At 41.6% G+C, this 20932-nt stretch overlaps 1 protein-coding gene across 3 annotated transcripts in view; it reads right to left on the reverse strand.

Moving 5' to 3' along the window:
- The window catches only part of Amn1 (antagonist of mitotic exit network 1 homolog), a 40808-nt gene extending 37839 nt beyond the window's left edge, over positions 1–2969 (reverse strand). Inside the window, exons 1-2 of one of the 3 annotated variants that reach the window (XM_052721951.1) lie at positions 2835–2942; positions 532–614 (exon numbers count right to left, since the gene is read on the reverse strand). Coding sequence is in view for 1 of the 3 variants with exons in the window: in XM_052721950.1 (XP_052577910.1) it covers positions 2835–2872 (38 nt within the window). In the remaining 2 variants the exon portion in view is untranslated. Of the gene's footprint in view, positions 1–531; positions 615–2834 lie in introns of all 3 variants that reach the window. The other 2 variants (XM_052721952.1, XM_052721950.1) reach the window with 2 other exon arrangements.
- Between the last annotated feature and the right edge of the window lie 17963 nt (positions 2970–20932).

The raw sequence follows: 20932 nt of genomic DNA on the forward strand, positions 1-20932 counted from the left end.
GGTTAATTTAAGTTAGAAGAGCTAGTTAGAAACAAGCCTAAGCTACTAGCCGAGCTTTCATAATTAATTATAACTCTCTGCGTTGTGATCTGGAGCTGGCAAGAGGGACAGAAAAAATCTGCCTACACTACTAACAGAAAGGGCCAGTCTACTTACAGCTTGGTAAAAAAGTACGTTCCTTGCTGCCCAGTGTAGTGAAACCACATACATACATACACACAATACACATACACATATATATTTTAGTGTATTTCTCTAAGGGTAACTCCCACTATGTACAAGTATCCACCTGGGCTCTGTGTCATCCTATGAGTTCTAGGAACAAGTTAACACTTATGCTGCCTGGAGCGCTATGAAGAACAAACTTTTTCTTCTTTAATCTAGGAATCATATCTTCTATGAAAGAAACCACTATGAAAGAAAGTAAAAATCTAACCTATTATATGTAACATAAGCTAAATCCCAGATTTGACAGTTTGAAAATGGATACGGTTAGAAACATATAAGAGGAAGTGTAACAGGTTCCCAGACCTTAGTAGGCCCCAGGCCTTAGCATAGCTGATGCCATGTTAGAAGCACCTTTCAGGCCTTGAAACCCAACAGGAGACTGCAACCTGTCAAAACAGGAGCAAAGGCTCAGTCAATAGTTAGACACCCCTTTTTAGGTCTCTGAACTATGGAAACTTGGAGCTAACAATTAGATACACATATAAATAACTCATGCTTTAATGGAAAAGACTAGAAATTCACTACTAATCAATATGCACCATCCAGATAGCTGCCATTTCTTCCAGGATTCATCTTCACATCAAAAAGGGCAACACATCCACCAATATGGCCTGGGCACAAACAAAAAGCTGAAGGTATCTTATGTTGAAGCTACCATTGCTTGCCAGCCTTGTGCCTTAAAAGTTACCCTGTGGGGTAGGGATGTGGCTCAGCAGCAGGACATTATCAAGTGAAAGCTCCAGGTTTGATCTTCAGTGCCACAAAGCAAAAACCCAGCAATCCTTGAGTCTTCTTTTCTTCCCGTTATACCTACTCTCTCAAACTTAATCATGCCTTGACCTATCATCTGCACTGCGTTTATCCCCAGCCTTAGTCTCAACCCCGTCTCTCAGATCCACACTTACAGTCCATCTGTCTGCTTGACACCTCTCCCTGCTGCTGTAATGTATTTTCCACTAAGGTATTTCCTCTTTCCTAAGTCTCATGAGCACTCTGCCCTTCTAGACGATCAAAGCTCAAAAATTTAAGGTGACTTCTGATTCTTCTCTTTCCTTGGAGCCTCTATTCAAAGACCATCATCAGATACCGATCTAAAGGGTTCTCTAAGGTAGCGCTAGTTAAAGGTGCTGGTCAGGAAGGAGGTAAGGAGAATCAGGGAGTAAACCAAACCCTGTCTCTTTCAGACAGGCTCATCTGCTGGACTTCTGTGCTTTTCGGCATAGCGGAATGCTACTCTGACATAAGATCCTTACTTTGTTACAAATCAGAAACAACATGCTTGACCAACTGTTAGTTTCAGGCTGTAGTTCCTTCCCCAAAGGTTACAAACTCTAGACCTAATGACAAAATGGACCTTTACATAAGGAACAATATCTAGTTATGACAATGTAAATCATGTGTTCTTCCTTTTGTCTTATTTCCAAGTTTCCAATAATTTTTCTCGATGGTTACTTCATTTCCTTCCCACTAGTGTTTTAAGTTCTGTTCCACATAGTCAAGTGTGGCAATGCATATTTGCAATCCCAACACTCTTCGGGAACAGGCAGGAAGGATCTGAAGTCCAGGGTCATACTCTGCCACATTGTAGTCTGTGGCCAGCCTGGGCTACGTGAGACCCTGTCCTCAAAAAGCCAAAAGCAAAAAACACAAGCTGGTGGTGATAAATGGAGCCTGTAATCTCAGCACTTTCGAGGCTGGGACAGTAGGCTCCAGAGCTCCAAGTCAGCCTGATATGTGAGTCTGAGGCCAGCCTGGGCTACATGAGATCCTGTCTCAAGGGGGATAAAATAACAAGAAATTCAGAAGAAAACAACTGGAACCTAGGCAAGAAATACCATTTGCTCATGTAATGTTAGATGCATCAATGGAACTAAAGTAGTCTGTCTTTGTAGCTTCCAGTCTTGAACCATTACTGCTTTTTTCTTAGAGTTTTTCTCTTTTCTTTCTTTTTTTTTAAATAGGAACAATAACTAACACTGAATCCAGCTTCTAACTCACTGGATAACTGAGGAGGGCCTTGATCTTTTGATCTTCCTTCATCTCTCAAGTGGTGTTTGCCACCATGCCCAGTGTCTTCCTAAGGTGATTCTCACAAAGCCTCGTGCAATTGGTACTATTACACGAAATTTTAAATTTTTGTTTATTTGCTTTGGGGGAACTGTATCTCACAACACAATCCCGCTAGCCTCGAATTCGTGGCAATCCTCCTGTTTCAGTTCCTAGAGGGCTGGGACTGCAGGCATGAGCTGCCATGCCCTACTGTTGCCCGAATTTTAGGAAGCGCTCCTGTCCTGGGAGAGGTTATGTTACCGTCCCTGGTCCCAAAGATGGCGAACCGCGCCCGCACCCGCATTTCCTGAGGTTTTTCCAGGCTGGCTCATGCTTTCTTTTGTTCTGCCTGGGTTCTCAGCGCTCCTCGGAGCCCCCGGCATCCGATGGAGCCGCCCGCTCCGCGGTGCGCCGCGGTCCTCAGCGACCAGGCGCCCATCCCGGCCAGGACTAGGAACGGGCGGGATGGGAAGTGGGCGAGGGAAGGGGCCGGGCGGGGGCGCGGACGGACGGACGTGCGGGGAGCCGCGAAGGGGGCCGGGCTGGGGCGGACTCACAGTTCCAGGAGTTGACTGACCAGTCGCGACGAAGGCATCGCGGCCGCTCTTTGAAGCCTGGACCTCACGGGGACTCCAGAGCCAACTTCCGGCCGCCAGGACGCAGAAGCCCAAATGACATCACACGGGTCGGGCCTGGCGGTTGGCCACGTTCGGAGCAGGGGAGGAAAGCCCGGCGCTCTGGGGCGGGGCTAGCAGGCGGGATCCACGCAGTGTCATGGGACTTGTAGTTATTCCTGCCAGCCGCTGGCTGAAGCCGCTGTCCAAGCAAAGGCTGCTGGCAGGTCACTGCTTTTGCTAGTGGAGTGCGGGCCTCCATGACACACATTGAGGCTGGGCTCAGATATGGACGCCACTGACTTACAACGCACGTTTTACAGGATGGCAGTGACCATCTCCACTGAGAGCGCCTAAAGCAAAAGCTGAGCCATGCACTCTTCCATCATTTTAGGAATGGGCCATATTCATTATAATCTCATTAAATCGAAATTGTTTAGCCTATTTTTCAGATGAGGACACTCATTACCAACACATAAACTCAGAATGTCATTGTGCAGCGTGAAGGCAATATGAAGGCCTAGACTTGACTTTACAGACTCCATCTTAGGGAAGGGCTACCATCTTAGACCACCTGGTGACTGGGGGCTATACTCAGTTCCAAGAAGAACCTCAGGAATGTGCCATGACAACTTGAACAGATACAGGGCAGTAAAGTTTAACAAAATCCAGATGCTTCTGCAGACATCCAGTCAGAGGTTTATGTCCCTTGCAAATATCTAGATAATACTGCCAGCAGGTTGTGGTTCCACACCAAAAGTCTAAACCAATAGTTTCAAATGTGGTTTCATGCCGAAAGTCTGGACCAATAGTTTCAAAAAAATCACCTTGCCCCATATCCATTCTACCCTATCCCAAGATGCCAAGGCATGTAATTCCCGGCTTGTGGGTTTTCCCTTTAAAAACTCTCTACCACTGGGCCAGCTGCTGCTGCCACATTTCCATCTATCTGCCAGGCATCGGCCCAGGTTTGAACCTGACAATAAAAAGACCCTTGTGTGCTTGCATCGAAACACGGGTACAACAGCAGGAGACCCAGCTCTTCAAAAAGTATCCTGAAGGGCTCTGGCTACCCCAGGTAGGATACTCTTCATGGCTCTGATGTAGAGAATAAGTGAGGCTTTTAAATTCTTTTTTTTTTTTAAGATTTATTTATTATGTATACAGTGTTCTGTCTGCCTGTATGTCTGCAGGCCAGAAGAGGACACCAGATCTCATTACAGATGGTTGTGAGCCACCATGTGGTTGCTGGGAATTGAACTCAGGACCTCTGGAAGAGCAGTCACTGCTCTTAACCTCTGAACCATCTCTCCGAGGCTTTTTTTTTTTTTTTTTTTGGTTTTTCGAGACAGGGTTTCTCTGTGTAGCTTTGCGCCTTTCCTGGAACTCACTTGGTAGCCCAGGCTGGCCTCGAACTCACAGAGATCCGCCTGGCTCTGCCTCCCGAGTGCTGGGATTAAAGGCGTGCGCCACCACCGCCCGGCGTCTCCGAGGCTTTTAAATTCTATTTTACATTCTTTCTTACAGAGTAATTTATTGGTCCTACGTTAGAGCTTCCTTTGTAACACACCTTGAAACGTTGAGAGTGTTACATCCATCTCTTCAGAATGCTGCTCAGCCCACTATATATTGTGGAGGAGCCCCAAAACAGCTTGACCACACAGCCACCATAACGGGATTAGGGGTCCAGACACAGCTTCTGTGACAGGCTTACTGGCAGGCAACACCCAGATCCAGGAAAAGCCTTAAATTGACACCACCCAGGGATCCACCCAGGGATGAGGAAATACCTACCATCCCAAACATCCCAACCATTAGATAAGGTGGCCAGATGTCCTTGAGCCTAGTGCACACTTATTTCCCCTTCTTACCAAGATACCCCTAGACAATTGTCAGCCAATCAGGGTCCTGAACCCTGGAAATCCCCTCACCCCAACCCCTGCTGTGATAAAAACCCCACCCCACCTGAGCTTGGGGCTCTCTGGTCACCGCTGAGTTGGACAGACAGAGGGACCAAGCTCTGGAGCTTGAAATAAAAGCTCTTTGCTTTTACATGTGGGATTCGGTCTCCGTAATGGTCTTTTGGGGGTCCCTGAGATCTGGGCATAACATATATATACACACATACACACACACACATATATATACATATGTATATTCATGATATTGAGGTGAGAATCCAGGGCATAACCCCAGCTAACCAACACATGTTTATTAAATACTAAATGAGGGCACAGGATTGGGTTGGGTGCTGAGAGTTCAATGGTGCACACTTCCCTTTGACAAGGAGAAGGACGATTAGAATTAGTTCCCAAGAGGAACTAATTCAATGGGAGCACCAATCCTGTGTACACAGGTATAGAGAGAGTTTAGAGACAAAAAGGGCTCTGGAGCTGTTGCTTCATTATTTTCTGCTGTTTCAAGAGCAGAAGAGTAAAGAGCAGACAAAATCATTGAATGTCTCAAGCTACAGGTTGCTCTTCTGAAGGAGAAAACAGTTTTGCAGAAGAGATGTTGGGTTGAAAATACTACTGTGAGCCGGACAGGGTGGTGCATGATTCAATCCCAACTATTGGGAGGCAGAGGCAAGTGGATGGAGACTACTAGCCTTGTCTACAGAGTGAGTTCCAGGACAGCTAGGGTTACACAGAGAAACCCTGTCTTGAAAAACCAAAAGAGAGTGAGAGAAGGAAAGAAAATACTGCATTGAAGAAAGAAGTGAAGAACGCCCTCCAGTTCCTCTAATTTAAGCAGACACCCAAATTAGAATGAAGCAAATACATTCTCATCTGGTACTCTACTGCAAGCTAATTCTACAGATTCTGAAATGTGACGCAATCTACCAATAACAGCTACCTGTTCTAATACAAAGGAGCGTATAAAAGGAGACAGGGGGCTGGAGAGATGGCTCAGAGGTTAAGAGCACTGGTTGTTCTACCAGAGGTCCTGAGTTCAATTCCCAGCAACCACATGGTGGTTCACAGCCATCTATAATGAGATCTGGCGCCCTCTTCTGGCATACTGGCATACATGCAGACAGAACACTGTATATGTAATAAATAAATAAATTGTAAAAAAAAATTAAATTAAAAAAACTGTTATAAAAAAAAGGAGACAGAAAAAGAAACAAAGGTGAAAGAAAATTGAAAAGAAATGAGGGGGAAAGAAAAAAAAACATTTAGCAAGAAGTGCTGACTCTAAGCCAGTTGATGTATCCTGCCCTGCTCTTTGAATTGATTACATTGTAACTGCCAAAAACCATCTTAATGATTCTTTGTATGTAGAAATAGATGTTGAGAAATTGCACTAAGGACAGTTGTCAGTAGACTCCAGTGTAGATGTAACGGTCTTATTAAATAAGAAACACAGATCCAAATGCAGAGTTAAAAGCCCAAGAGGTCAGAGCAGCAGCTAAGACTAAAACCACCTTCTTACCACTGGCTGCCACTGCCGTCCTTACCCTCTGGCGCCCCTACACTCCAGTGAATCATGTTCCTCTTGAACAGATACAAAAGCAGATGATGATTTTACTTTGTAACCAGAAACCTGCAGATGTGAAGAAAGTGCTGCTTCAAGCAATGGTGAGTTGTGCTATTTTACCAGAGAATGTGGAAATTTGGGCGATTTCTGGAAGCAGAATTATTATTTTTAAGGCAGGGTCTCATGTAGCCTAGGCTGTCCTTAGACTTGTTATTTTATGCAGGGATAATCCTAAACTTTCTGATCTTCCATTTACTGAGTGCTGGGATGATAGTCTTTTGCCACCATGTCTAGTTTATGCTGTCCTGGGGATCAAACCGAGGGCCTTATACCTGCTAAGAAAGCAGTCTACTGACTAAGATGCACCCCTGTCCTTCAGCATGCTTTGCCCGAAGTGCTTAACAAATTTCTGCATCTTAAGACGATCTGGAAGCAGATCCAGCCTGCTCTGGACAGTAGCGATGAAAGTGTGGCTACATACAAAAGGGTTCTCTTTGAAGTGAAAGAGAAGGGAGTATGCAGGATTCCAAACCGTAACTAACCACAGAATTTAATAACAACAACAAAAGGAATGTGTCACATGTAAAAAGAAATTTAAAAGTTATGTAATGTCTCTCTCAAATATTATATTGAACTCATCTGTTCTGTAATGAGGTGAGACAATACATCATTAGGTCAAGTGAATAAAGTGGCATTATAATGTAATATTGATACTGGCAGGAGGTAGGTTCCATTTCTCTGTCAGATAGTTAAAAGATGAGCTAGAGAGGTGACTCCAGATATGGGTTTTTCCCGTACAATTTGAGGCAAGATCCAATCAGCTCTCTTTATAAGATCAATTCTATCGCTTTTGGGATATTTGCTGTTAATTTCTCCCAAAAAATTACTGCAAGCTCTTTGCCAAGGTTCACTTTCTGTCCATAATTTTTCAATATCCTCCTTAGTTAAAGGTACGACAATTTCTGCTGGGTCTATTCCTGCTAATTGACGAAGTCTCAATTTACCTTTCCGAATCAAGTCAGAGATTTTTTCCACATAAGTTTTTAATTTTTTATTTGGTTTATTTGGTAAAAATATCCATTCTAATATAATATCTTCCCTCTGCATTAATATTCCTGTTGGAGAATGCCTAGAAGGTAAAATAACCAAAATGCAATCCAGCTTTGGATCAATACGATCTACGTGCCCTTCATGTACTTTCTTTTCTACCAAGGCCAATTCTTTCTCAGCTTCAGGTGATAATTCTCTTGGACTATTTAAGTCCTTGTCACCTTCTAAGGTTTTGAACAAATTATGCAGTTCATCATTTTTTACCCCAACAATAGTTCGTAAATGAGAAATATCTCCAAATAATCTTTGAAAGTCATTAAGAGTCTGTAGTCGATCTCTCCTAATTTGCACCTTTTGGGGTCTAATTTTTTGTAGCTCTATTTTATATCCTAAATAATTAATAGAATCTCCTCTTTGTATCTTTTCAGGAGCAATTTGTAATCCCCAGCAAGGCAAAATTTTCTTTACTTCTTCAAACATTCTTTCTAAAGTATCTGCATTTGAGTCAGCTAGTAAAATATTATCGATATAATGATAAATTATAGATTTAGGAAATTTTTTACGTATCACTTCCAATGACTGTTGTACAAAATATTGGCACAGAGTTGGGCTATTCAACATTCCCTGTGGGAGGACCCTCCATTGAAATCTTTTAACCGGTTGAGAATTATTATAAGTAGGCACTGTGAAAGCAAATCTTTCTCTGTCTTTTTCTTGTAAGGGTATTGAAAAGAAACAGTCTTTTAAATCAATAACTATGAGAGGCCATCCTTTTGGTAACAGAGTAGGCAAAGGAATTCCAGATTGTAGAGAGCCCATTGGCTGAATTACTTTGTTAATTGCTCTAAGGTCTGTTACCATTCTCCATTTACCAGATTTCTTCTTAATAACAAATACAGGAGAATTCCAAGGGCTGGTTGATTCTTCAATATGCTGAGCATTTAACTGTTCTTCTACCAGCTCTTCTAAAGCCTGGAGTTTCTCAGTTGTTAAAGGCCATTGCTGGACCCATACAGGCTTGTCTGTTAACCATTTTAAAGGTAGAGCTGTTGATGTCTTTGGAAGATCATCAGTTGTTGTGCCCTGTTCTTGTATAATATGGATGCCTGGTGACCATTCAGAATATTGCCTTCTAATATTTCTCTCAGAAACATGTGCTAGTTTATGATTTGTTTCTGAGATTGGAGGGATGTTAATCTGAGTATTCCATTGTTGTAACAAGTCTCGACCCCACAGGTTCATAGCTATGTTAGCCACATATGGTTTTAATTTTGCTCTCTGTCCTTCTGGACCTATGCATTCGAGCCATCTTGCACTCTGTTTCACCTGAGATAATGTCCCAATTCCTAACAGTTGAATGTTTACCTCCTGAAGAGGCCAAGTTGGATGCCAAAATTCTGGTGCAATTATGGTAACGTCCGCACCTGTGTCTACCAGACCAGACAACAAAACACCATTTATTTTTATCGATAATTTTGGCCTTTGTTCATTAATAGAAGTTTGCCAAAAAATTTTCTTTATGTTTTCTCCTGAATTTTCTATTCTCTCTGTTTCATCATCCTGACCAGCATGACTTATTCCAATAGGCATTTGGTTATTTAATTGCTCTGAGTTGGGGTTTCCTCTACGACTGCAGGAAAGGTTTGAACTGGATTTGCTATTGGGGCCTGCATGAGGCCCCTCTGGGACTTTCCCAAAGACTGAGGCAAAGGATTACCCTGTCTGTCCCTTGTTGATCTACACTCGTTGGTCCAGTGTTTTCCCTTACCACACCTTCTGCATACTCCAGAAGGAAGGGGCATTCTGTTGCCATTGGTCCTTGAAGAAACATTGTTTCTAGGAATGACCTGTTTACAGTCCCTTTTCAAATGTCCTTGCTTTCCACATCCAAAACATCTAACATTCCTCAAACCTTTTGAAATTGCTTCTCCTACCCACGCACGTATCATGATGCTCATGAGCTTCAACATTAACCGTGTCTCTAATCCAATCTTCCAAAGGTGCAGATCTTGCCTTTAATGGCCTGATTATTGTTTTGCATGCTGCATTCACATTCTCAAAGGCCAAAGATTCAATTATTATCTTACTAGCTTCTGAATCCGGGACCATTCTCTTTACTGCTGAAGCCAGTCTTTGTAAAAAATCTGTGAAAGATTCTTTTGGGCCTTGTACAACCTTTGTAAATGACTCAGTTTTTTTTCCTGGTTCTTCAACTCTGTCCCATGCATTCAAGGCTGCTGTTCGACATAAAATTAGGGTTTGGACATCATATAAACATTGTGCTTGTGCTGAAGCATATTGACCTTCTTCAATAAGCTGATCCTGGCAGACTTGTATTCCTTTATCCCTCCACTGTTTTTCTATGTTTTTAGCTTCATCCTTGAACCAAGTTAGCCACTGAAGCCTTTGACTGGGTTCAAGAACAGCTTGTGCCAGCTCCCGCCAATCCTGTGGTACAATCCTATTATATGTTGATCAAGAGTTTAACATTTGCTTTACATATGGGGAATGCATGCCATAAGATACTATTGCCTCCTTAAACCTTCGTATATCTAACATTTCAATTGGAGCCCAAATATTTTGTGTAGTCATTTGATCAGGCAACTGCTGTACGGTTACTGGACAAACTAAGGGTGACTGTGTGAAAACAGGCTTTCTTTCTGTAACCCTATGATCCAATCTTGAAGCAACTTCACTGTTAGTTTCTTCTGTCTGAGTTTTTACAGGTTTATCAAGTTTTTCTAAAGCTGTCATCCTGGCACTTAAATTGACTATCTTTTTAAATAGTAAAATGAGAATAAGCATAGTAATAAAATGCATAATTCGGTCAACATTAATCTTCTCATATAGCTGTTCCATTGTCAGACTGTCTAAAATTGCAAACAAAGCCCAATTTTCTTCCAATGAACACAGAAAACCCATTTTTTTTAAAATGTGGAAAAAAATTTCTCTTTTAAATAGTTTCCTTTAAAATATTCGATATGTTAAGTGACTTACCAAGTCCTCGTAGAACAGTACCAATCCGAGGGAATTTCAAAACAGCCACCTAGTGTCCAAGGTGTGAATCCAGAGAGAGAGAGAGAGAGAGAGATAGAGAGAGAGAGAGAGAGAACACACAAGAACCGTAGCCACAAGTTCTGCCTAAGAGCTTGAATCCAGCCACGTGTTCCTGCTTGAGCCTAGTCAAGCCTTGGCTCTGGGTACCTTAAGCTCCAACCACGTGCGTTGGCTTTACAGGCAGGGGCCCTGTTCGGCAGGGCAGGCCTGAATTGTATGTAGCACCGGCTTTAAGCAAGTAGCTCAAAGTTAGTCCGGCCTGAGGCCAAGCCGACCTGGGCCCGGGCTAGGGAGCCGGCTGCCTTGGCGGGAAACGGGACCTGTCGGCCGCCCTGGCAGGAAACCGGACCTGCCGCCAAGCCAAGTTAAGCGGTTTTTAATGGATTCTTGTCACGTTGGGCGCCAAATGTTGATGTAACCAACGGTCTTATTAAATAAGAAACACAGAGCCGATTCAGAGAAGAAAGCCAAGAGGTCAGAGCTAAGAGCCTCACCCTTCCTGATTCAGGGATCCTCTTCAGCCAAGAGAGCTCTCCGAAAAAGGGCCTACTTCCTGTGTGAATGTCTTTTTAAAGTCTTCCTGTTCTGCCTTCTCATTGGTTGTAAACCCAAACATGTGACTGCCTCGTCACTGCCTGAATGTACCGCCCTCCAGGTCCTTAAAGGCATGCGCCACCGCCACCACGCACTTGCTATGGCTCTGATAGCTCTGACCCCCAGGCAACTTTATTTATTAACATACAATTAAAATCACATTTCAATACAAGTAAAATACCACCACACGTCTATCCTAAGAAACAGAGTGAAATGGCATATGGGTATGTTATCTAAAAAATTTTATGTCTTCCTAAATGTTTGTTTCTGCTTTTCTTTAAAGATTTAACACTATTGATCTTCTAATAGTCCCAGTTCAATTAAAATTTAAAGCTGACTTTAGAGTTGGAGAATGGCTCTCTCCTTCTTTAAACCAAAGCATGTTGTTAAAAGGAAAATGCAAACTCCCTGTATCATGCCAGAAGAAAAGAGCCATCTTCTACTATGGGACAGGAGAAAAGCCCAATTAATTAAGGGACTATTCTATTATGAATCTCAACTCTTTGATTCTATTCTGATTCTTTAAACTTTTCTTAAAGTATGAATTTTATATCAAAATTTACAAGATCAATATATATAGATATATATACATTTTAAACTTTGTTAAGATATGAATGGTCATATAGAGTACTAACTAATTCTAAAAAAGCCGCATTTATAGTCTTTGTGTTCGAGTCTCTTATCAGTTTTTTGCAGGAAATCACGGTCAGGCCTAACATCAACTGAAGTCTCCAGGAAGAAGATGGGGCCCCACAACAACAACAATTCCACGTGGACAATAATAACATCACTAAGCTGACAAACATCATCTACAGATCAGCTTTGAACTACAAAGTGCTCAGAGCAATTTTGAGAGAGCTAGCTGAGATGATCCAGTCTCAAAGACTACTTGAATAAGGATTTGAGATAAACCCTGAACTTTGGCATTATACACAGACTGGATAACAAAGGATATAGTTACCTTTCCTAGAATTTGACAATTAACCTAAAATTTTTCTTTTCAGGATAAAGATACCTTCGCCCATACCCAGCAGGAAGCAATTTCAAGAATACGACACCCACATTCCCAAAGAGGTGGTGTGGGGCAGGTGGTTTTTTTTTTTTTTGTCTTTTAATGGGTTTTGGGTCTGGAATAATTTTCACTGATTAGGGGGTTTGGTTACAAGTTGTTGTCAAGGGATAGGAAAAGGCTAAGCAAAGGAGATTAGATTTAAGGGTTCTTATTAAAAAAAAAAAGAAAGAAAGAAAAGAAAAGAAAAATGTAAATACTTTACATTGGATTGGATCGTTTTATATTGTATACAAATTATATATATTGAAATTGATATTGTTAGAAAAATGCTATATGTATATTTCTAATTGTACCGTTCATCTAACAATGTAATGCAATTTTCTGATCCTTGAATGGTATTACCAACTATTAGGATATAAAGAAATGAAAATTAGTAAGTTAGACATTATAATAGAACTTGTAGTTATATTAGGTATGTTTTTCAAGATTGAGTAGATATATTTTCGATAGACAGGTTATCTTCAAACCCTTCAGAGATCTACAGAATATGGCATTTAAAATGTTTTAATAACTTAGAAAATTTTTCTTTTTTGTTATGACTATGAGACATGTCGGCTCCTAGCAGTACCAATCTACTTCAGAGAAAATATGGGCATTGAAAAAACTGCAATTGGAGTTAACTTTCATTGTGACAAAAGTTAGCCACTGGACAACAAAATATCCTCGAATCAACTGCTGACAAACAGGACAGACATTACATGAAACAAAGGACTACTGATTCTTGTCAAAACAAGTGTGGTTATGGCTTTATCAAAAGGCATCTTCTGAGGCCAGGACAATATGGCACCATCCCTGAAGTGGCCTTCGCAATCTGGGAAAGGTACAGTGCCCTTTTCTTCTAAGGCAGCTGAACAGGCAGTGGGCCGATGGCTTCTGATGTGCAATGGGAAGGTAGTTGAAACAGTTATTCTTGAAGAGTAATTAAGCTCACGCCTCTCAATAGTAGACTGGCATTTAATAGAGGGATGTGGAGAAGAACGGGATGCTGAGATGAAGCCACATACACACATAGCCAAGAAGAATGGACAGCTGAATTCAAAAAACATCAACAGTTTCCAGAATTTAAAATCCTGAATTATGACATGACAGTGCTGTGGGATCTTCTGTATGGCAAATGTGTTGCTAATTAGTCAATAAATAAAACCCTGATTGGCCATTGGCTAGGGAGGAAGTGTAGGCAGGACAAGGAGGAGAATAAAGCTGGGAAGTGGAAGGCTGAGTCAGAGAGACACTGCCAGCCGCCACCATGACAAACAGCATGTGAAGATGCCGGTAAGCCATGAGCCATGTGGCAAGGTATAGATTTATAGAAATGGATTAATTTAAGCTGTAAGAACAGTTAGCAAGAAGCCTGCCACGGCCATACAGTTTGTAACCAATATAAGTCTCTGTGTTTACTTGGTCGGGTCTGATGGCTGTGGGACTGGCAGGTGAGAGAGATTTGTCCTGACTGTATGCCAGGCAGGAAAACTCTAGCAACATGACACTAGTGGAATTCAGGTGTTTCTGGTATATAGACTGCTCTCACCCAATGTGAGGTCAAACTGTTGACGTTGTGTACATCCTACTTCACAAATGAGTCTGTCAGATATGCTAAGCCTATAGGCTGAAGATGATGCCCCAACACTGCAGAGAAACCTCAGATGATTGTCCAGGCAGCTGGCTGTTTCTGTCAACTCACAATTTTTTGGAAGTTGCTTACATATACTTCCTGTTTTTATTTTTTTGTTAGCTAATAGTATTTCCTTCTTGGGTCTCTGAGGGAGTTGAAGATTAGTTAGTTATAGTTGAAGATTAATTAGGATAGAAAGTGAATTAGATACAATAGAATAGATAATGGAATTATTTTCTCTGAATTTGTCAAATACAAATGAACTAGACATTGTTTAGGTATTTATTACTTGTATATATTGTATATAGTTATTGTACTTTTGTATATAGTTTTTCTTATGTTAGTTATAAGCTTTTTTTTTCCTTTTTATTAAAATAGAAAAGGGGAAATATGGTGATATTTTATTTGTATTAAAATGTTATTTGTATGTTAATAAATAAAGTTGCCCAGGGGTCAGAGCTATTAGCAAGCCATAGGAAAGCAGGGCACTGGTGGCTTAAGCTTGTAATCCCAGTACTTGGTAGGCAGAGCTGGGTAAGTCTCTGTGTGTTCAGGGATACAGCCATTATTGGATACACATGCCTTTAATCTCAATACCAATCATGGAAAACCTGGAGGCCTACACAGACAGGCCGTGACGAGGCGGTTATGTGGTTGGGTTTACAACCAATGAGAAGGCAGAACAGGAACTCTATATAAAGACTTTAACACAGGGGTAGCTCTGGTTCGGAGAGGTAGGACCACTGCAGGAGGAAGGGTAAGGTTTTAGCTCTTAGCTCTGACCTCTTGGTTTTCTTCTTTGCATTGGTTCTGTGTTTCTTATTTAATAAGAAGGTTGGTTACATCTACAGGCTGTAGATGGAGTTTTCCTGCCTGGCCCACAGTCACTCAGACCCAACCAAGTAAACACAGAGACTTATATTGGTTACAAACTGTATGGCCATGGCAGGCTTCTTGCTAACTGTTCCTATAGCTTAAATTAATCCATTTCTATTAATCTATACTTTGCCACATGGCTCGTGGCTTACCGGCATCTTCACATGCTGTTTGTCATCATGGCAGCTGGCAGTGTCTCCCTCACCCAGCTTCTTGTTCTCTCAATTCTCCTCTCTGTTAGTCCCGCTTATACTTCCTGCCTGGCCACTGGCCAATCAGTGATTTATTTATTGACCAATCAGCTACACATTTGACATACAGACCATCCCACAGCACTTCCCCTTTTCTTTTCTTAAAAAGGAAGGTTTTAACCTTTACACATCTCCAAAGTCAGCTTGGTATATTTGGGAATTTGGGCGTAGCTTCTCTTACTACTTCCTGCTGGAGGGGGGCGCTGTATCTTATGGGGACACACAGAATATTTTAGGATTATGGAGTAGTCCATGAGGGTTTATCATCTGAGCCAGTTGCCTTGAAAAGGTTCTGGATGTTGGATCATCTGCGCCATGGTGTCATCGGAGACCTTTCAGGTTGTCTTGGCTGGTCAAACCTGATGTATTTTAATCTGGAACAAATCCATAGCCTCTTGCTTTCTGTGGGAACAAAAGAGACTCTTTTCCAAGGCAACATATCCTTATATCCAAATTTTGAAGTCAGGGTATCTTTAAAGTATACATATTGGTTTAACTCAGCTTCCCTTACAATCAAATATCTCTCTGCAGTTAAGAATCCCAAAGACAACACAATCCAGATTCTCTGTGTAATATTCATCTTTACGTGGCTTATTTTCTATATTAATTTTACTGTCTCTTTAAAGACTTTAATTTTTTAAACTATGTATTTGTTTATATAACTGTATATATCACCTTTTTTGTGTCTTTCAAGCCTACGTATATTTTACACACATTTTAAACTATTACATCTGAATCTGTCTTATTGTGAATCTATTGCTTTAAGCTGCAGCAGCTGTGGCTGCTGGTTCCGCCCACCTCAGCTTCCCAACATGGTGGTGGTTCACCGCCAGCTCTGGGAGCTATCGTGGGTGTATGCTTTTATCCAAGCAGCGTGTAGCCCAGAAACCTCTTTTTTTTTTTTGTACTAGCAAAGGCTAAATCCACCACACAGCTTAATGTGCCACTTGCAGAGGACTCATTCCTGCCATACTGCAGGTCGAGCACACACAATGGAACCCGCCAGTAGCTCAAACCCGCAGCTGCCGCTCATTTGAGAGAGACAATTAGGAACTGTTTTTAGCTCCGTTTTAGAATATTTTTTCTCAGTTTTTAGGTGGAAACTCTTGCCACCACGTTGGACGCCATTTGTAGATGGAGTTTTCCTGCCTGGCCCACAGTCACTCAGACCCAACCAAGTAAACACAGAGACTTATATTGGTTACAAACTGTATGGCCATGGCAGGCTTCTTGCTAACTGTTCTTATAGCTTAAATTAATCCATTTCTATTAATCTATACCTTGCCACATGGCTCATGGCTTACTGGCATCTTCACATGCTGTTTCTCATCATGGCGGCTGGCAGTGTCTCCCTCACCCAGCTTCTTGTTCTCTCAATTCTCCTCTCTGTTAGTCCGGCCTATACTTCCTGCCTGGCCACTGGCCAATCAGTGATTTATTTATTGACCAATCAGCAACACATTCGACATACAGACGATCCCACAGCAACAGGCAGGTCTTTTTATTTGAGAAAGTGCTTCTTCTATTCAGACACACACTGAGAAGAGAACAGTGGCTCAAGGACATAGCTGTATTTCCAAGCATTTAGAACTATTATTTATGAAGCATCTAAGTACTAAACATAGTAAATCTTCACATGATCTCATGAGTCCTTAAACGAGTCTAGGGTATCATGCTATTTTATAGATGATAATGGAACATTTTCCAAATTGAAAGATCTGCCAGAATCTCCAGGCCATACTCTTTCAACTCTGTTGGGTACACATGAGAGAGGTCAAGGTATATGCAAGATTAGCAATAAAATTTGGGGAGCTCTCTTCTAAAAGATATTGAGGCCTGGCATGGTGGTACATGCCTTTAATCCTATCACTCAGAAAAGGCAGGGGTAGGTGGATCTGAGTTTGAGGCCAGCCTGATCTATACAGCAAGCTTTGGAACAGCTAGAATGACATAGAAAACCCAAAAACAAACAAACAAGCCACGTATTACATTTCATAGTGGTGACAGAACATTAAAACAAAGGACAATAAAGCCATAAGACTGCACGTCACCCATCTGTGAAACCAGCTTGGTACTTCTAGGGTAAAACCATACCAGCTGCTCAAGATTCAGCTTTTTCTAAATATAATTCACAGATGAATGTGAACACAAGGAAACACTTGTTTGTTTGTTTTGTTTTTCAAGACAGGGTTTCTCTGTAGCCTTGGCTGTCCTGGAACTTGCTCTGTAGACCAGGCTATCCTTGAACTCACAGAGATCCTCCTGCCTCTGCCTGCCAAGTCCTGTGATTAAAGGCATGCACCACCACTGCGTGGCTTCAAGGAAACATTTTTACTAGCACTTCCAGAAAATTGCTCAGAATTGAATGACTTGTTTATAGTTTAGATGATAATTAACAATTTAGATTGGATAAGAACAAGATGTGCCTGTCTTTTGGCATAGAAAACAGGATGTCCTATTTATTGTGGGTTGTCTCTAGATTATTTCCTGTTAGTGGAAACCCTTAGGAAGTCCATGTTATTCATGGTTTATCTTGGAATGTAAGATTATTAAAAATCTTGAGTATATTAAGTGACTTGTTGTCAGGATTAGAGTCCTTATACAGATGTCAGTTTTCCTTTTTTCTCTCTGCTTGACCCATATTGCTATAGTTTTTTTCTACCTTTAAACCTTCTCTATTTCCTACAATTGGTACAATATGAAGAAAACTTTATTGCTGTTTGGGATACATGCCTTTAATCTTAGTATTCAGGAGGTGTGAAGACAGGTATGTTTTTGGGGTGGAGGTAGATCATGCCTAAACTATATAACCATACTTAAGAAAAAGTTCCCTGAGATACTGTAGACCATTACTGGTTGCTAGAGGAAGAAGAGACAATTTTCTCTTGTGGTGTACTCACTGGTAAATTGCCCATGCTCCTGTGAATAACCTTTCACAGATGCTCTTGGCAAGAAACCTTAGTTAAATTCACTGGTCACAAAAAGAAAGGTGAGGAGGATGTAAGTAAAAGAGGTATCCATCAGGACAGCATGGTGGGGTATCTACAAAAGGTGGAGGAGGTGCAAGAGTGTACCAACCAGAAAAATAGAGAGCAAGGGAGAGTGAAATCCCTTACTATTGAAAGGTTTTTCTGGGGAACAAAAGGGTGGGGAACCTGGCCATATCTCAAAGCCAGTTTGGCAGAGATAAGGAAGCATATTTGTTTACAAGCAAGTTACTGTTATTTTCTAGGAGGTAAGGACCAGAGCATTAAGGGGCTAGTTAATTTACTTGTTTTAAGAGACAGCCCCAACAGGGTGGTGGATCTGATCTTAAAGTCACATGATCTAACAAAGGGAATCAGTGGGAGTAGGAGACAAGAAAGGATAATGGGGGGTAGGGTTGTGAAAATGATCAAAATTTATTACATACATGTATGAAAACATCAGTGAAACCTGATATTGTATATAATTAATCTATGCTGATAAAAATGTTTAATTGATTTGTTTGTTTGACTGGTTTTAAACAGGGTCTCACTGTGTAGCCTGTAAACTCACTTTGTAGACCAGACCAGATTGACCTTGAACTCACGGAGATCTGCCTGCCTTTGCCTCCCAAATGTTAGGATTAAGATGTAAACCACTATACCCAGCAAAACTTTGAACTCTTAAAAAAAAGAAAGAACTTTATTATACTTTATTGTTCTAGTAAGTTATATAAGGTAAGCAAAATTATTTTTCCTAAAGTATGCTGTTTTTCCATAGTGTAATGCATATGAAATATATGGACATGTAACATATATAATAATTGTAAATGTACAGAATGATCATGTCCATTTTATGTGTATGCACTCACACAAGCAGAGGGAAAACACCCCAGGTATGATGGCTTAGCCTATAATCTTAGGGCGCAGGCTGAGTCAGGAGACTTGCCATGAGTTGAGGCTACGGAGTGAGTTCTGGGACATCTTGGGCTTTAGTGAGAGACCTTGTCTCAAGAATCTGAAAAAGAGGCTGGAATGATGACTTAGTGGTTATTGACTGCCCTTCCAGGGGATCTGATACCGTCTTCTGTCTGACCTTCTTGGACACTAGGCACAGACTGCATTTAGGCAGAACACCATATGCAAAAAAAAAAAAAAAAAATTAGAAAAAACATTTAATCCAAAATAGGGAAAAAAATCATCCTCATTTTACTTGTTATTTTTAGATAATTCTGCCTCCCACAATGAAAAACACCAACTTTACACTACCTGTAGAGACAAAAAGACCAACTTTAACTTATCTGTAGAGAAAAAACACTGAAATTCCCCGAAACAGAAACTGACTACTTGGATTCTGACCCACTCCATGACTTGTGATAAACAAGTCTTATATAAACATCTAGCAGGCATGTCTGACTTTATTTGTTAAATTGTTTTTTTACATTTACGGTGTGTGTGTGTGTGTGTGTGTGTGTGTACTCTTGTAACACCATGTGTTGTGGAGGTCAAAGGACAACTTGTGAGACTCAGGTCTCTCCTTCTGCCATGTGTTTCGGGGATCAAACTCATACTGTTAGACTTGGTGGAAACCACTTTGCCCACTGAACCATCCCACCAGCTGGTGTCTGACCTTTTGAGATTGCAACATGACTGCAAATATAATTATCAGCCTCAATAGTTACCCTGCGATGCATGCCACAGACTGGACATTCCTAAAGGCTAACTCCTAATGACCCATGGAACCTCCCGTTGTTAGGACTCCAGGACAGGGTTCCCCAAATGACAGAGTGGTGCTGATGGCAGTATTTTATGGTAATGGCTCCCGACCCCAACAGTTGGCACTGGAACACTCTACCCACAACAGGTGCATCTCAGGTCACCAAGGTAACCACCTGGCTATTCCAGCATCTGAGCTGTGTGCCCCTCTTCTATTTCCCCCTATATAACCCAACATACTTTCCCAGGGGGGCTGTTGTTCTTTACTGTCTGAGGAGGCTTGGCAGGTTTTTTGTTGTTTTGTTTTGTTTTTTAAATTAAAGCTGCTATTTCTTCTCCATGGAGTTTGGCTGTGTTCTGTGGTTTCTTGCTGCTCCTACTTAAACCTACAAATGGCCAATTCTGTTTTGGTTTGTTTGGTTTGGTTTGGGGTTTTCGAGTTTTTCTGTGTAGCCTTGGCTGTGTTACAGATCAGATGGAAAGGTATCCTGGCAGTTGGGACAAAGTCACACCACACAACAAACCTCGCACAAGAGAGTTATTGGAAAGGAAAAACCCAGGAGGGTGACTACTTTTGCTTGGGTGAGAAACAGCAGAAAACCGAGCAGAAGACAGGGTTTATCTACCTTTTCTTGGGGGGTGGGGTGGGGCAGAGCTTTCTAGGGTGGGGACTGGTGGGATTTCAAGCATAGAACTTGGGTTTTTTACTCTGTAGGGTTGGGGGCTGGGTCCAGTGGTTAGGGCAGTTAGAGTGTTGTGTTGTGAAAACCTGGCAGTTGGAGGTCCGCAGGGGAGGGGCCTGGCCACTTGTGTGCCTTGAGGGCCTTACATTGGCTGTCCTGAGAATTTTTCTGTGTAGCCCTGGCTGTCCTGGAATTCGTTCTGAGGACCAGGTTGGCCTTGAACTCACAGAGATCTGCCACAAATGATCAGTATTAAAGGCAACTGCTACTAGGAGCTGGAGAAATGGCTCAGTGGTTAAGAACACTGACTGTTCTTCCAGAGGATCCAGGTTCAATTCTCAGCACCCACAAGGCAGCTCACAACTCTAACTCTAGTTCCTAGAGACTGAATATCCATAGCAAAATACCAATGCACATAAAATAAATTAAAACATAACAATTAAAAAAAAAGACAAGTGGTGCTATACAGTTTTACTGCTCATCAAGAGACTTCGATGCTCCCTAATCTATGTAGATAAGGATCCCACACAAATGTCACAGGAAATAGGGACAAGCAACTTTCCACTGTTGTTTAAAAACAAAAACAAACTATTCCCTCTCAGGCACGAATCTTTGAGAATTTGCCTGATGACTCCCTATCCCTCTTTGCAGCATATTTTCTTTCAGTCTTATTATACCTATTCTGTC

This window comes from Peromyscus californicus, unplaced genomic scaffold (assembly GCF_007827085.1).
Source record: "Peromyscus californicus insignis strain IS unplaced genomic scaffold, ASM782708v3 Scaffold_6__1_contigs__length_162567912, whole genome shotgun sequence".
Taxonomy (NCBI): Eukaryota; Metazoa; Chordata; class Mammalia; order Rodentia; family Cricetidae; genus Peromyscus; species Peromyscus californicus.